The sequence below is a fragment of the Symphalangus syndactylus genome, chromosome 13, assembly GCF_028878055.3.
Source record: "Symphalangus syndactylus isolate Jambi chromosome 13, NHGRI_mSymSyn1-v2.1_pri, whole genome shotgun sequence".
Lineage (NCBI taxonomy): Eukaryota > Metazoa > Chordata > Mammalia > Primates > Hylobatidae > Symphalangus > Symphalangus syndactylus.
Genome location: NC_072435.2, coordinates 27,208,065 through 27,219,557, shown reverse-complemented (window position 1 = coordinate 27,219,557; position 11,493 = coordinate 27,208,065). Strand labels below are relative to the sequence as shown.

The window sequence follows — 11,493 nt, the reverse complement described above, 5'->3', positions numbered from 1 at the left end:
ACTTCCTCCAAGGCCCTTCCTTCCCTGACCCCTGTGGAAACAAGCTCTTCCTGTCTCTCTCTCATCATTTTTTTTTTAATTTGTAGCATTCATCACTACCTGACATTACATATTGATGTGCTTACTGTCCCTTTCTCCCAGACTGAACTTCATGAGGGTAGGGACTTGTCTCCTGTTCACTGCCATGTTCCTAGAAGCCAGAGGAGTGCCTGATGCAAAGGAGGTGCTCATACACATGTTTTGAGTGAATCATCCAGTCCTTGCCCTCCAGCCCGTTTGGATGGCCACACAGTGAGGACAGGACTGAGAAGCAGGGGTTTGGGAGAATACTAAGCCCTGGGTTGGGTGGTGGGAGGAGAGAATTGAGAAGCCTTCTAGGATGACCCTGGAGGATCTGAGCAGGGCGATGGGAGGAAGGGGCATTTCTGGCAAGAAGCCAGCCCAGCAAGTCCTGGAGGTGGGACTGACAGCACCATCTTCCCGGGAAGTTTTGAGATTCTCACAACCTCCCAGTACCTGTACAGGACAGCAACCCTGAAACCCAGCGCCCCCTGGTGGTCAGACAGTAACATGAACAACCAAGTCCAAGTGGTCACCATTTATTGAGCACCTCAACTTCTCCGATCTTCCATTTCCTCCCAATGGTGCCTTGATGAGGGGCGGGGGGGGCGGGGGGGGGGGAAGGGGGCTGATTACATTTTCAGAGGAGAAATGGGAGATGAAAGAGGCTAAGTCACCGACAGGCTCAAACAACCCTGCCTCCAGAGTCCAAGGTTTGGGGAGCCCATCCAACCCCTCCTCACCCATGACAGAAATACCAGGAGAGATTAGAGAGGGGATGGGTGGGGGAGGGCCAATTCCACGACCTGTGATATTCGAGAGCTTTGGAGGGAGCCCTTGGTGTGACCCCTTCCGACTGGGTGTCTTAGGGCCATTTACCACTTCAGGCTACAGCCAGTGAGGCCGTGGTGGAGACGAAATGAGGGTGCAGCGCGTGCTGCACACGAAGCGCTGGAAGGGAGGCATTGTGACGGCGGCTGTGAATGGCGTGTGTCCATCAAGTCACGTCACTCCGCTTACCCCACTGCGGGCAAACAGGAAACATCAGGAATCTGGTGCTCGAGGAGGGTCAGGACCATGCTGAGCGCACCCAGCACCAGCAGAAGCAGTGGGCAGGAGGTCCCCAGTCAACCCCTACTCGCTCAGGAATCACAAGGTGTTCAGCCCCCTCCTCCCTGGGACCCAGGAGTCCACGACCCCAGGCCCTCCTTCCTCAGCCACAGATGCCTGGGTCCCCAGCCCCAGTTCCTCTAGCCCTAGACCTGGCCCTCTCCTCTCTCAGACCTAGGATGGCCCCCCAGCCCCCTCCTCCCTCAGAGCCAGAAGCCCAGTTCGAGACCCTTCTTCCCTGAGACCTCGAAGTCTGGGGTCCCAGCTTCTTCAGGGTTTCAGGTCAGTGGGCCCCCGTCTTCTTCCCAACCCGACATGGAAGGCCGGGTAAGGTAACGGGTTCATTCACAGTGTCATTTACAGCCAGCCCCCACCCCGGGGCATCAGATCCCGGCCGGAGGCCCGAAGTCGCTAGAAGGTGGGGATGGCCTTGGAGGCGGGGGGCTGCGCCGGATCCCTGGGCGTCCCCGGCGTCGCCTCCTCGTCCAGACCCCGGCGGCCCTTGCCGATGGCCAGGCGGGGCCGGCCGCGGTTCAGGCCGTCCAGGAGCGCGCAGGCCTGGCAGAGCGTGCGGCTGGCCAGCGCCCCACAGCGGGAGCAGGCGCCGGGGCGCGGGGGCCGCGCGGCCGGGGCCAGCGCCAGACGCTCGGCCGAGTGCACGAGGTCCAGCACCGCCGACGGCCGCGCCGCCTCCAGGCGCTTGAGCAGGTCCCGGGCGTGGCCGCGGAAGGCCTCGGGCGCGTAAACGCACTCCTCGGAGAAGTAGTCGAGGCGGCGGAAGTGCGCGTACAGCACCACCTCCTTCTGCGAGGCGAACTGCAGCGGGCGGCAGCGCGGTAGGGCGCCCCCCTCGCCCGGAGAGCCCAGGCCCCCGCCCCGGGCCAGCCGCCCCGCGTCGCCCCGCAGGAAGTTCATGAGCACGGTCTCCGCCATGTCGTCGGCGTTGTGACCTGGTGGGGAGAGAAGGGAGCGGATGAGGTGGGGCGCGGAGGGCGCTGCTGGCCAGGGAGCCCCCCGGGGGAACCGAGGGTCCACCAGGACCCAGAGACTGGGAGGGGAGACCCACGGAGACCCAGGGCACAGTAGGGCCGCCAGGACCCAGAGAGAGACGGCGAGGGGGAGAGCAAGCCATGGAGACAGACCCCCAAACATGGTGCGACAGCCAGGATCCAGAGACAGGGATGGGGAGAGAGACCCATGGAGACCCCTAGGGCACTGTGGGCAACCAGGACCCAGAGAGAGACGGAGAGGGGAAGACCGAGCCATGGAGACCCTCCGAGAACCGTGAAGCAGCCAGGTGCAGGCTGCAGGTGGACACAACAAAAAATCAAAGAGAAACATAAGCTCCCCTGGCGCAACTTGGGGGTGCCTTCATGTACCACCCGCCTACTGCATAGCGGACCTTATGCTAGTTGCCCTTTCATATAGGAAGTAAAAGTGCATTATGCTGCTAATAACCTTATCGGCCTCAGTTAAAACCGTAATTCAAAGTGTACACAAAAATCAGAATGGCATTTAAGGCATTTAACCGAGATTCTCAGGAGAGCTGATGGGGTAGGCAGGCTGCTCTCCCCCCCACCGCCTAGGGAATCCATGGCCTAATTCTGGGAACCTGTTAATATGTCTGGTTGTAGGGCAAAGGGGAATTAGGGTTGCAAGTGGAATTGGGGCTGCTAATCAGCTGCCTTTACAATAGGGACAGAATGGTGCGTTATCCAGGTGCGCTCAAGGTAATCACAAAGACCCTTAGAGTGGAGGAGGGAGGCAGAAAAGGGAGAGATAGGACCATGGAGATCTTTGAACATGTGGGCAGCCAGGACCCAGAGAGAGATGGGGAGGGGGAGCCTGAGCCATGGAGCCCCTCTGGGCACCATAGGACAGCCAGGACCCAGAGACAGGGAGAGGGCGATGGGGCCATGGAGCCCCCCGGGCACTGTGGTGCAGCCAGGTGGTGGCTGGAGGTGGACACAGCAGGAATCGAGAGGGGAACACACAGAAGCTCCCTGGGGAACTTGGGGATACCTCATTTGCCACCCGCCTACTGCATATGGGGGGTGTGAGGGCAGAGGCAAGGTTAGAGTGATGCAAACGGTGTGGGCCTCAACCTGCCATCCTTGGCTTTGAAAATGGAGGAAGAGCTGGGCACAGGCTCATGCCTGTAATCCCAGCACTTTGGGAGGCCAAGGTGGGAGAATCACCTGAGGCCATGAGTTCGAGACCAGCCTGGCCAACATGGCGAAACCCCCATTTCTACTAAAAATATAAAAATTAGCAGGTCATGGTGGCAGGCACCTGTAACGCCAGCTGAGGCATGAGAATCTCTTGAACCTGGGAGGCAGAGGTTGCAGTGAGCCGAGGTCGCTCCACTGCACTCCAGCCTGGGCTCCACAGCAAGGCTCTGTCTCAAAAGAAAAAAAAAGAAAAGAAAATGGAGGAAGGGACCATCAGCCAGGAATGTGGGCAGCCTCCAGAAGCTGGAAAAGGCAAGGAAATGGACCCCCTTGCCCCAGAGCCTCCAGGAGCATGTTTGCTACTGAAAACGACATCTGGTTGAATGTTTATTGACTTAAAGTTGTAAACCACATTAATTAGGGGAGACTGGATTTGCCCCACACCTTGTCATTACAAACCCACTTAAGAGCTCCCAGTTTTGTAATAATTATTACAATTATTATACTATGCCTTTGAAAATGGAGTGTATAGGCCGGGCGCGGTGGCTCAAGCCTGTAATCCCAGCACTTTGGGAGGCCGAGGCGGGCGGATCACGAGGTCAGGAGATCGAGACACCATCCTGGCTAACAAGGTGAAACCCGTCTCTACTAAAAATACAAAAAAATTAGCCGGGCGAGGTGGCGGGCGCCTGTAGTCCCAGCTACTCGGGAGGCTGAGGCAGGAGAATGGCTTGAACCCGGGAGGCGGAGCTTGCAGTGAGCCGAGATCGCGCCACTGCACTCCAGCCTGGGCGACAGAGCAAGACTCCGTCTCAAAAAAAGAAAATGGAGTGTATAAACAAAGGGTAGAAATCACCTTGCAAGTCAGGATTTTTCTGGAAGGCTTCATTACTTTTAGAAGTACAATTAATAAGTGATTCTATCAAATTAACTTTAAAACCCGAGGCAGCCTCTTATTCTTTTTTTTCCCCCCCAGCTGGAATCTTGCTCTGTCGCCCAGGCTGGAGTACAGTGGCGTGATCTGGACTCACTGCAACCTCTGCCTCCCGGGTTTAAGCAATTCTGCCTCAGCCTCCTGAGTAGCTGGGATTACAGGCGCCCGCCAGTACACTCAGCTAATTTTTGCATTCTTAGTAGAGATGAGGTTTCACCATGTTGGCCAGGCTGGCCTCGAACTCTTGACCTTGTGATCCGCCTGCCTCAGCCTCCCAAAGTGCTGGGATTACAGGTGCGAGCCACTGTGCCCAGCCGAAGCCTTTCATTCTTTCCATACACTGTCTGCTCTTGTATGGAAAGGATTATTCTTCCCATTTTCAATCACAGAGATCTAGGGATTTCTCCAAAGTTACTCAGTAAGGAAAGGGCCACACCAGTGAATGAAGCTCAGTAGGTCTTCCCCAGAGCCAGTGGCCCTACCTAGCATGGTGGCAGATGACAGACTCAGAACTACTTTTGCCTTCATACACTTTGAGTGTGCTGATTCTCTCCAACCATCATCTCTCACCTCCATCACCGCAGCTGGCTTCCCACTGACTGGTCTCCTTGGCTTTGTCCCTGCCCCTCCAACCCAGGTTCCTCACCATGGCCTGGGTGAGCTTTTCAAAGTGAAACTCTCTTCATGTCACTTTTACTGGTTCCACCACAGCCTACAGGGTAAGGCCTGACCTCTTCCACCTCTCCAGCCTCCTCTGCCCTTGCTTTCTGGGCTCCAGCCACACTGGACCTCTTGGGGTAGCCCAAATTGGCTTTTCACAGGCCAGTAACCTCTCCCCAATTCTTACCCCCTTTCCTCTTCACTGTGAACCTTCAGATTTCAAAACGGTTCCTTGACCCCACTCCCTCCACGTCATAGGGTTCTCTGTGTGTACACAGACTCCATAACATGTCCATACACGGTCAATAACATGTACAATGTTTATAATTTTGTACCTGATAACCATGCGAGGGTAGGAACTTGTGCATAACTGTATTCTCAGCCCTAGCCTGACAACGATGATGATAATAGCATGTATAAAATGTGTAATCTACATTATATCATACAGGTTATGTAACATAACTATAATATAGATAACGTTATACTTCTACTGACTCATCTAATTGTCATAACAAGTTTATGAGCTGGGCACCATTCATAGTCCTGTTTTAGGGATAGGGTGAAACAGAAGTACAGAGTGGTTAAGAACTTTGGTATGGCCACAGTTGGGATCCGGCATATAGCAGAAACTTAGCATCTGTTTGTTGAAGGAATGGATGAAAAAGAGAGAATAAAAAAGTTATCTTCCAGCACTTTGGGAGGCCGAGGTGGGTGGATCACGAGGTCAGGAGATCGAGATCATCCTGGCTAACATTGTGAAACCCCGTCTCTACTAAAAATACAAAAAATTAGCTGGGCGTGGTGGCAGGCGCCTGTAGCCCCAGCTACTCGGGAGGCTGAGCCAGGAAAATGGCGTGAATCCGGTAGACAGAGCTTGCAGTGAGCCGAGATCGCGCCACTGCACTCCAGCCTCGGAGACAGAGTGAGACTCTGTCTCAAAAAAAAAAAAAAAGTTTATCAAAGAAGAGAGGCCAACTAAGAAAAGGAATTAAGAAATGGAGATACTTTTTAGAGTAAGAGCTGGATTCTGAAAGGTGGACCATAAGAGATCAAGCATGTTAGAAACACTTAAAAGTAAGTAAAGAACCAGATATCTAATCTCCAGAGATTTTCACCTCCCACCCCTTTGGCAATCTGTGGAGACCAAGACGGTGGCCAAGACCCAAAAACCTTTGTGATCACTGCCTGGCCCCTCTGTCTCCCCAGCGTCTTGAACCTTTAAAGGGCCCCAGCCCCAAACTGGAGCATGCGCACTTCCGCATCTCCGTACAGGGATCCTCCCGTTAAGCCACCAGGGTCTCCTCGCCGGCTTCTGGAGCATGCGCCTGAGTCCCCTTTCAGGTCCCGCCTCCTCGCCCGTGCATGCGCCCCACTGCCTCCGAGAGTGCCGCTCTGCGGCCGGTACTACGCTCACCTGTCACGATGTGCGTGGCTCCCACGCGGCGCGCCCCTTCCTCCAGCGCCCGGCGCCGCAGCACTCCACAGAAGGTGCAGCAGGAGCGGCTGCGGCCGGAGCCGGCTGTGCTGCGGGCCACGGCGTCCATCGTCCAGCCCCCGAAGAGGTCTTCGTAGGCCACGACCGTGAGCGGCAGCTCCCAGCGCGCCGCCTGGCGCCGCACGGCCGCCAGCGCCGCGTCCCGGTAGCCACCGATGCCCTCATCGACGGCCACGAGCTGCAGTGAGATGCCCAGGCGCGGCGCCAGCGCGCGCAGCACGTGCGCCAGCACCGTGGAGTCCTTGCCGCCCGAGGCGCCCACGGCCACCACCGCGCCGGGCGGCAGCAGGCGGCCGGCGAGCACCGTGTGCAGCACCTCGGCCTCGAAGGCGGCGCAAAAGCAGGCACCGCACAGCGCTTGGCCCGAGAGCGGACGGCGGAGGGCGGCGCGTGCAGCATGGCAGGAGGCGCACGGCGGGGCGGGCATTGCGGGAGGGGTCGGCTTCTCCTAGACAGGGAGAGAGAGGAGGTGGGTTACACATGGATTCCGGATTGCAGGGTCCCTGCCATCGGGGAGATTGTCTGGATTGCACCTCTGCCCGGAATAGACCAGGGAGACGTGTGCACGGGTGGAGTAGCTTCTTCTAGCGCTGGGGATAGGACGGTTATAAATAGGTCCGGTGTAAGGAAGCCACTGCCTTAGGGAAGGCTTCTTGGATTGCACCCATTATGCACGAAGAAGAGAAGTAGCTTAAGAAGCTGGCTTCATGGGTAAAGAGAGGGAGCGACAAGCAGGTTATACCCAGGATTAGGTTGTGTCCTGTCCAGAGGGATGGGGGTGTATATTAAGGCCCATTTGTCACAACCTCCAGGGAGGCCACCCTTGTTACAGCCCTGATCAGGACAAGGTAGGTATCATTGGCCTGGGCTACCAGGGCTGTTAAAAGCCCTTGGGAGGTGAGGGGCTTATGACGCTAAAGGCAGAGGGAGGCCAGGGGACTGAAGCTCTGTGCAGCGGGAGGTGGAAAACAGGAAAGGCCAATTGATTTCACTTTGTAGGGTGGGATACGGTCTCCAGGAATGGGTTCTGATTGCATCCTATGAAAGGCAGGGTAACCACCTTCTCCAGGGAACACAGGCAGCCTGGATCACACCTCTCGGAAGACCAGCTGGGGCTGCACACATTTTGAGGGTGAGAAAATGGGTGGGCCTCCGAGATTGAACTCAACCCTGCTCTGGTATCAGAATGCCCCACAAGCTTCTGTGGTCTCATCAAGATATGGATCAGCCCATCTTTGACCTTCATCTGTTATCTTTCCTACCTCATCCTTCCCCACCCAGCCAAGACTCCAACCCTCCAGTCAAATCTTGGTCCTGCCTGCCTGGTGAAACCATAAAAACTCCCCAGGCTCAGTTCCCCTCCCCAAGCTACCATCACCTCCAGCCTGGACTACTGCAATCACCTACTTGCCATTCAGAGCAGGTCACGCTGCCTGTAGGATTTACCCCAATGTGTGGAATTATTTTATGTGAATGTGTATTTACCGTCTCTAACTTCCATGCAAGTAGAGACCAGTGCCACTCAGATGTCTAATAGGCATCTCAAAACCCAAATTCCTGATTCCTCCAACCCAACGTGCTTCTCCTGGAGTACAGAGCAGCTCCATCCTTCTAGCTGCTCAGGCCAGAAGCTTTGGGGTCCAGGACCCTGGACTGCTCTTTCCCTCACTACACTTGTCACGCTCCCAGTAGGTGGCACCAAATTGCAATGCCAAGTCCGGACCTTTTCAAACTCCAGGTACCTAAATGAAATTTAGCAAATCCTGTTTGAATGTAGTTTCAAAACAGCCAAACACTTAGGACCGTCTCCACGGCAGCACCCTAGTCCGGTCTGTCTCTCTCCTGGACGGCTGCATGGGGCTCCCCACAGGTCTCCTGCCCCCACCTTGCCTCCTCCACACACACTCCTTCACATAACAGCCAGTGGGATCGTGCCCTGAATCTTCTCGGCATCCTCCCCTGGATCCCATCTCACTGTAGTGTAATAACTGCTAATAGCCGATGAGGCCCTACATGTCTGACTCCTTGTTTCTCCAACCTCCTCTCCTTCAGCCTTGATGTCGTTTACTCTGACACCCGAGGAATACTCCTGCTCCAGATGTTTGCACTGGCTCTCCCCTCTGCCCTGAGTACTCTTCCTGCCACCGAGCCCAAGAAGCAGCCCTCAGGACTCATCTGCAGTGACCATCAGGCACATCTGTCACAGCTGAGCAGCAACCCTTGGAATCTTTCCTCCCCCGACTTTTGACTCACTCCTTCTGTGCTCCTGGATTTCCTGCTCAATTCTCTTTTGGGGAGGCCTCTTCATGTCCTCAGGTCCTGCCTAGCACCCATCTCTTTCCATTCTTTTTAAGATTTTCAATATTTTTTTTTTTATTTTTTGAGATGAAGTCTGGCTCTGTGACCCAGGCTGGAGTGCAGTGGCACAATCTCGGCTCACTGTAACCTCTGCCTCCCAGGGTCAAGTGTTTCTCCTGCCTCAGCCACCCGAGTAGCTGGGACTACAGGCGTGTACCGCCATGCCTGGCTAATTTTTTTTTTTTTTTTTTTTTTGTATTTTTAGTAGAGACAGGGTTTCACCATGTTGGCCAGGCTGGTCTTGAACTCCTGACCTCAAGTGATCCACCCGCCTCGGCCTCCCAAAGTGCTGGGATTACAGGCGTAAGCCACTGTGCCCAGCCTCTTTCCATTCTTCTGAGCGCCTCCGAATCGATATTCAGATGACCCTCCTGGCTGGTCCTCCACACGGCTGGGGTACCTTTCAGATGTTCAGACCCTAAGTGCCCAGACAACATATTTCTTCCTTGAAAGGCAGAAACCTGTTCTTGCCCATCTGTTCCCTCTCTTCTGAGAGCAGCCACCACCTTTCATCCAGCACATCTGCAAGACAGGACGTAACGTCACCCTGGACTCATCTCTCCTCACCCCCTAAATCTACAGTCACCCAGTCCTGGGGGTCCACGTCCTGAGGAAGGGAGACCCTCGCAAGGGACAAGGCTGCACAAGTTAGCAGAGCCTCATAGGCCATGATGTGGAATTTCAGGTTTATTCAGGAGGAGATGGGAGCCTCGGGAGGTTTTTGAACAGGAAAGTGGTATGATCTGGCATGTTTTAAAAGGATTCCTAGACTGGTCAACATAGCGAGACCCCATCTCTAAAAAAATAAATAAATTAGCTGCACCTGGTGGCACAGGCCTGTAGTCCCAGCTACTCAGGAGGCCAAGGCAGGAGGCTCACTTGAGCCCAGGAGGTCAAGGCTGCAGTGAGCCATGATCGCACCAGTGCACTCCAGCGTGGGTGATAGAGTGGGACCTTGTCTCAAATAAAGAAAAAAGTGGGATTCGTTTGGCTGCTGTGTGGGGAGGACTGTTGGTTGTCAGGGACAAGGACAGAAGGCTGGAGGTCAGCACACTAGACAGGAGTGGTGGCAGTAGAGGTGGGAAGAAGTGAAATTTTGGATCTATTTTGAAGGTGGAGCCCACAGGACTTGTATAAGACTGATTGGAGTGGGGACTGGGGCAATGACGAGAGAAAGTGATGAAGGGTGACTTTGAGGTTCTGGCCTGAGCACTGGAGGGACGGTGGGTCCATTTTGTGAGGGGAGAAGACCAGGAATTCCATTTGGACATGTCAGGTTTGACATGCATGTTAAGCGTCTTCCCTCAAAGACTTTATGGACCCTAGTCACTGAGTCGTGCGCCTCCACCAGGGCCCTCAGAGCTGCCCTGATCCTGACTAGCTGTCACTGGTGACAGGTCTGTCTTTCTGCTTCTTCAAGGCAGGGACAGGGTTGGTCTGGTGCCCTTGCTCCCGCCACCTTGTGCAGAGTCGGTGCTCGGTAAATATCTGTAGGATGAGGGAATAATAAATGCTCCCAGAAGAGAGGCCGCGGACCCCAGGGATGCCTCTGGATTGCAGCCTTGTCAAAAAGACAGATAATGTGTGGCATGGGAGCGGGGACAGGCAGATAGTAACATAGGGGCGGGGGCAAGCAGATGGTCTTATCCTGTCTTGGGGAAGGGAGTGGCCCGGTAAGAGACAGGCCGGACCGCAGCGTTCAAAGTGGGAATCCTGGCTACAAGTCCTCAGGGACACGGGCGCTGGGAAATCACAGAGGCCTTACGCTCGGAGAGACCCTCAACCCTCCCACGGCACCGCAACAAAGAGCCAGAGTCCACATGCCGACCCACCGCAGGAGGAAATACTCACCCGGGCAGAACTCAGTGCTGGGACGCCCACACTGCCCACCACGCGGAAGCCTGGCACGGAAGTGACTCCAAGACTACCACTCCCACAAGGTCTTGGGGCTTTCCTGCCTAGAACTCCCAGAAGCCCATGCGACACTTCCGCTGGATGCCTCCGCGGCTCGGGGGGTCCCGCTTGGCCTACAACTCCCAGAAACACTTGCATCGCTCTTTCTGCCGCTCCCAAAATACACTGCCCCCATATCCCCCGCGTTTACTTTCTGCGCCTGCGCCCGGGCGCAGGGAGCGGCGGAGCTGCTTGTACTGCTGTTGTCATGGCAGCGCGCTATCACCCGGCAGGTTGCTGGATGGGCGAAGTAGTTGTATTCTGATTAACTGATTTTATGGGATTATTATAGGATTTTAAGGGATTACAGGGCCTATGATTTCTGCCCTTTGAGGCGGGGTTGCTGGTGGGAATCGAAGGTGGAACTGCAAGGGTTGGTCGCTAGTGTAAAAGGCGCAGATAGCGCATGCGCAGAGCAGACTTCGAGGATTGGAGTGGAACTCGGCGCGCACGCAGGCGCTGTAGTGATGCGCGTGCTGGAGACCCAGACTCTAAACAGAAGGATCCAAAGACCCTTCTCACCTAACCCAGGAGCGCAGAGGCTCAGAGACTCAGACCCTTGAGACTAAGGGGGTTAAAAACGCAGACCCCTGGCACCAAAGCACCTGAGAGAACCAGTAGACCTGGAGACAACCGTCTGCACCCTAGACACAGGGATCTGGAGGCCTCCGCCCTCCCCACAAGGCCCAAGGGCCTTGAAGACCCCGGTGACTCAAATACCGGGGCACAAGGAGTCTAAGGACTCAGATATC

General features: G+C 55.4%; 1 protein-coding gene across 5 annotated transcripts; it reads right to left on the bottom strand.

Moving 5' to 3' along the window:
* Positions 1-583: 583 nt before the first annotated feature.
* On the bottom strand, positions 584-11,110 carry CTU1 (cytosolic thiouridylase subunit 1). 5 transcript variants are annotated; one of them, XM_063615656.1, is made up of 4 exons: positions 10,640-10,692; positions 9,189-9,310; positions 6,350-6,878; positions 584-2,120 (listed from the first exon to the last, which is right to left on the bottom strand). In XM_063615656.1, the coding sequence occupies exons 3-4, from the start codon at positions 6,855-6,857 to the stop codon at positions 1,582-1,584; spliced, it is 1,047 nt and encodes a 348-aa protein (XP_063471726.1). In that variant the 5' UTR covers positions 6,858-6,878; positions 9,189-9,310; positions 10,640-10,692; the 3' UTR covers positions 584-1,581. The 5 variants fall into 5 exon arrangements, with proteins under 5 accessions (XP_063471726.1, XP_063471728.1, XP_055093721.1 ...); XM_063615658.1 differs by having other exon boundaries at positions 9,250-9,310; positions 10,640-10,676; XM_055237746.2 differs by lacking the exon at positions 9,189-9,310 and having other exon boundaries at positions 10,640-11,110.
* Positions 11,111-11,493: the final 383 nt, after the last annotated feature.